Source organism: Corvus brachyrhynchos, unplaced genomic scaffold (assembly GCF_000691975.1).
Source record: "Corvus brachyrhynchos isolate BGI_N302 unplaced genomic scaffold, ASM69197v1 scaffold369, whole genome shotgun sequence".
NCBI lineage: Eukaryota > Metazoa > Chordata > Aves > Passeriformes > Corvidae > Corvus > Corvus brachyrhynchos.
In genome coordinates, this window is record NW_008246055.1 from 1,317,875 (window position 1) to 1,321,989 (window position 4,115).

At 48.9% G+C, this 4,115-nt stretch overlaps 1 protein-coding gene across 1 annotated transcript in view; it reads right to left on the minus strand.

Moving 5' to 3' along the window:
* Window positions 1-2,464: 2,464 nt before the first annotated feature.
* Window positions 2,465-4,115, minus strand: part of MRPS34 (mitochondrial ribosomal protein S34) — a 2,401-nt gene continuing 750 nt past the window's right edge. The window contains exons 2-3 of the mRNA XM_017745685.1: window positions 4,003-4,064; window positions 2,465-3,150 (exon numbers count right to left, since the gene is read on the minus strand). Of these exons, the coding sequence (XP_017601174.1) occupies window positions 2,873-3,150; window positions 4,003-4,064 (340 nt within the window). The 3' untranslated portion in view covers window positions 2,465-2,872. The remainder of the gene's footprint in view (window positions 3,151-4,002; window positions 4,065-4,115) is intronic.

Genomic DNA, 4,115 nt, shown 5'->3' on the forward strand with positions numbered 1-4,115 from the left:
GGGCTGTTCCAACAAGCCACAGTGCAATCTGTAGTTTGTACCGGCAGCAGAAATAAAAGGTGGAAATATAAGGTGAAACAACTTCAGAAATACAAGCTGGAGCAGAGAAGCATCCACCTGCTGGCTTGCTGCAACTTTAGTCAGGGTGGCCCTTTCAGGTGAACTTCCAGGGATAACACATCAGGTCAGTTTTCAACACTGTACAGGGTGGCACTTCACAGCCTCACAGGCATTGGTGACATCAGCATCATTGAACTGCAGGAAGCCCCTCAGTCCCAGCAGCACTTGAGACACCTTCATAGTTGTTTTGTAGAACTGCATTGGTTCAAGGGCTGGACATGGCAATGTGCAAGGGAACCATGTCCTTAGGAGAGGAGCATCTTCTGCCCCGAGCAGGGAGCCTTCTTAAGGCGAGTCACCTCCATGACCAACACACGCACTGTGGTGTGGCGCAGGCCAGGGTGTCGTACAACTGGCAATGCCTCTGCAGTTAATGGAGGCACCTCAACAATGAGGTTTGGAAACACATGCTAGGATCCATCCTGAACCCCTGGGGCTGCACCCTTCGATATGGCCAGGAGTGGTTTGAGCAGGGCCCTGGGTGAAGTACAGCCATGTCTGGTACCCACCAGGGTGGCTAAGGAAGCAGGTCACTGCTGACACTGCTGACAACAATTCCCCCATGTTGGTAAACGATCTGTGAGGTAACATACAAGTTTGGGAGGCCCATCAGAGCTCACAGCATGTTCTGGGCATGGAGTCCAACACATGGCAAACAGGCTGTGCAGCTTCCCAGAAGGGACCTTCACTATCAGGGCAAGGCTCCCAGGCTGCCCAGGGCTCTGTGAGAAGACACCCATTCCCCCAGGTGTTATAACTGTGAGCTCACCAGCAGGTCATAACTGTCCTGATCGGTGCCACCTAGACCCCCATCTGTACCCTTTCCTCCTATGTCCCAGGAGCCTCATTTAAGCACAGCCTGGGGTCTTCAACATGCCTGTAACCGTGTCTGTCTCTAGCTGCTCCTGGATAGACCCCTTGGACCCAGGAGGCTGGATCTCGACTACAACATCTTCAGAGATCCTTCCTCACCCAAGTTGTTGGGTGAGTCTATGCCTTATCAAGTCTATCTGCTTTTGTGCCTGGCTTGGCTCCCTGGTATACCCTGGTCATGGGTCATTTCTTGCCTTTCTGGGACTGCTGGGGGATGCTGTGACCAGCACTTGGCTCTGCCCCCTGTGGTCAGACTCTGTGTGCCCCCTCAGGGAGACACTTCCTCTGCTCGAGCTTTGTTCAGATCCTGGCTGTGCAGGACAGAGGTCTAGACTGTTCTACCCATCCCATCACAACTACACCTCCCTCCCAATCTTCCTTCTTCTTGGTTTGTGTTCAGTAGTACCTCAATCACAGGAAGACAGAAGCTCAGCTCAATGCCCAGCAGTGGAGGCTATGGGAATCAGACAAACTACCTTCCAACCACAGCAGCTGCCATGGGAAGGCTCACAGCCTCAAACCATGCCTTTAACAACACTCCTGATTGTCCCTCTCCTGGATTCTCCCATTCCTTCTGCAGCCAGAGGAACTAGATCTGGCACATGCTCTGCAGTGCTCCTGCCACAACAAGGCAGGCTCAGTTCTTCCCAGACTCTGCTCCTTGTCGCAGGACCAGCTTTTAACTCAAAAGAAAAGCCTTCCTTCTTATCCCATAGCATCTTAATCCTTCAGGGGCCGCTGGTGAGGAACCCTATGGAAATACAGGTAGCCAATGTCAATCTGTGTGCTCCTGCCTGATGATAGCCATTTCCTGCTGGCTGGGGCCACATGTTCCCAGCCTCATCCAGGCCACACACACTGGGTGGAACAGAGTCCAGTTTGTGCTCTCCCTCACTAAATCCCTTCAGGCTATTTGTGATTTCAGGATGCTGCAGTAAATGGAACACAACCTCCAACTACCTGCAGACACAGGAACTAAACAGTTACTTCGCAGGGAACTGATCAATAAAGCTGGACAGCTCTTGTGCTCCCTCCAACCACACCCAAACCAGACCCTCCAACAGCCTCTGACACAGCAGAAGCATCCGCAGCCACTGCAAGAGAAAAGATCAGAACTGTGCTCAGGAGCTGCATGTTTTAATGTTCACAACATGCTGCCCTGGAACAGGGGTCATTTACAGTTGGCTTCAAATGGTTAGAGCCAATCCCACCTCCTTTGCATCACCAGAACTAAAATAATTTCTCCTATCTCTTGACAGCCATCTTTGGGAGTAAGAGATGGATAGCTTTGGATTAGCTCAGTATTGAAGTCATGCTCCTCACTTCTTGTTCACTGCCTTCATATGCAAGTAATCCAGATCATTCTGCAGTGTTCAGAGAACTAGATGCTGTGCCTGAGCTAATGGCTCTGCATTTGGCCATCATGATGACCTCCAGGCATTGAAAAAAAATTAATGAGTTTTCTTAGAACTGTGCAGTAGAATTAAGAAAACATTTATTTCCATTTGCAGATACATTTTTTCACAGCTCTGTGAAATACTGTGATATTTGCAGTCATTTTTCTGTGATTCATGCAGGACCCCAGTTATGTAAAAAACATTATGCTCCAAAAAACTGCAGCTGGCTGACTGGAGCTGTGTATTTAGAGACTATCCAGGGAACCAAGAAGATTCCTCTGCTGACTGAAACCAAAGTTATGGAAAAAGAGTCTGAATGTATCTGCATCTTCCCTTTCAGATGACGTGACTGTACGGGGCTGAGGAGAAAGCTGGAAACATCCTACCACAATGGGCACAGAGGGGCTCTGTAAGACTCCTGTGCACTGGGCTTCTAACAGGCAGTGAGAGCACATGGGATGCTCAGGACACAGAACAAGTCTTTATACTGGTGTCCCTGTAGCTTTTTTCTTTGCCTGCTCTTGGGGAGAGGCCAGGACCGTCTCCAGATCAATAATTGGCTCTTCCATTATTGGTTTTCCCTCCTTCTGCCACTGTGCAAGGATCATGGCTCGGAGCAGTGGTGGGTATGGCAGGAACCGAACAGTCTCCTCAGGCACTGGGGTGAATTTCTTGAAGGCCTCCTCCTCATGTTTGGGCACCATACGCCAGTCATGGTACATGGCTTTGTCAATCTCCTTCACCTCCTCTTCAGTTTTGCCTGGGAAAAGATGATGAACACCAGTGGGCAACACCATCACAAGCATCTGCCTCCAGGAAACACGGCAATTGTTGACTCTTTGGCACCCAAAATACTACAACAGGCAAGAGGAAACAGAGTTTTCAAGGGCGGGACAAATTATTCCCTGTTACACTATGGGATCTCACTTCAGTCCTTGAGAATCAAACCAGAAACAGGCTGGAAGGACAACAGGCAAGATGTTCCAGCCCTGTGGGTGACTCCCTCTCTTAATTTAAAGTTTTGCTTTCTCTTTCTCAAGTTCCATTTCCATGGCTAAGGAACATGAGTATTTTCTCCCTACACTGATCAAAGCTTCCCAGAAAACTAAGTGTTAAAAATGCTCAACAACTTAAAAACCTTTGAATGAGTACTACTTCAGTAATTCCAGTAAGGGAAAACTGTATACTTAATATAAAGCAGCTCTAAAAAGGAAAATTCACTCATGCAACTCCAATCATTAATTTAAAATTCCAGTAACACAACCTACTTGCCATTGCACTTTTTCCTTTTTAGTGACAATTTTAGTTGGAATTACCCTCATGCTCTGTCTTGCTTTGAAAATCTCAGAATACTCTGTCAGCTCATCTAACACGCTTTTAGTGCTGCTGTTCCCCAAGGTCATACTGCACTGGCTCTCCCACAATATTCCTTGGAAATATATTCTGAAGGGGCTAGATCATAGCTTTTGAAACGCGGGGAACTTCTTTTCCCATTAGAAGATCTGAGAAAAACAAATTTCCCAGGCAGGGAGGCCGCGGTTTCCTTGCCACCCTCACGCACCTGGTGCTCTCTAGCCCTGCTCCCATGTGTGGGAAAACGAGCCGGTTTTACCTTTGAAGGTCAGGTAGCCCCAGGCTCTTCCATGGTCCATGTTCTGCAAAGAAAAGAGGAACCTGTTGAGGGTGGGTCGCGGCGGGGCGGCGGGCGACAGCCCCGCAGGGCGC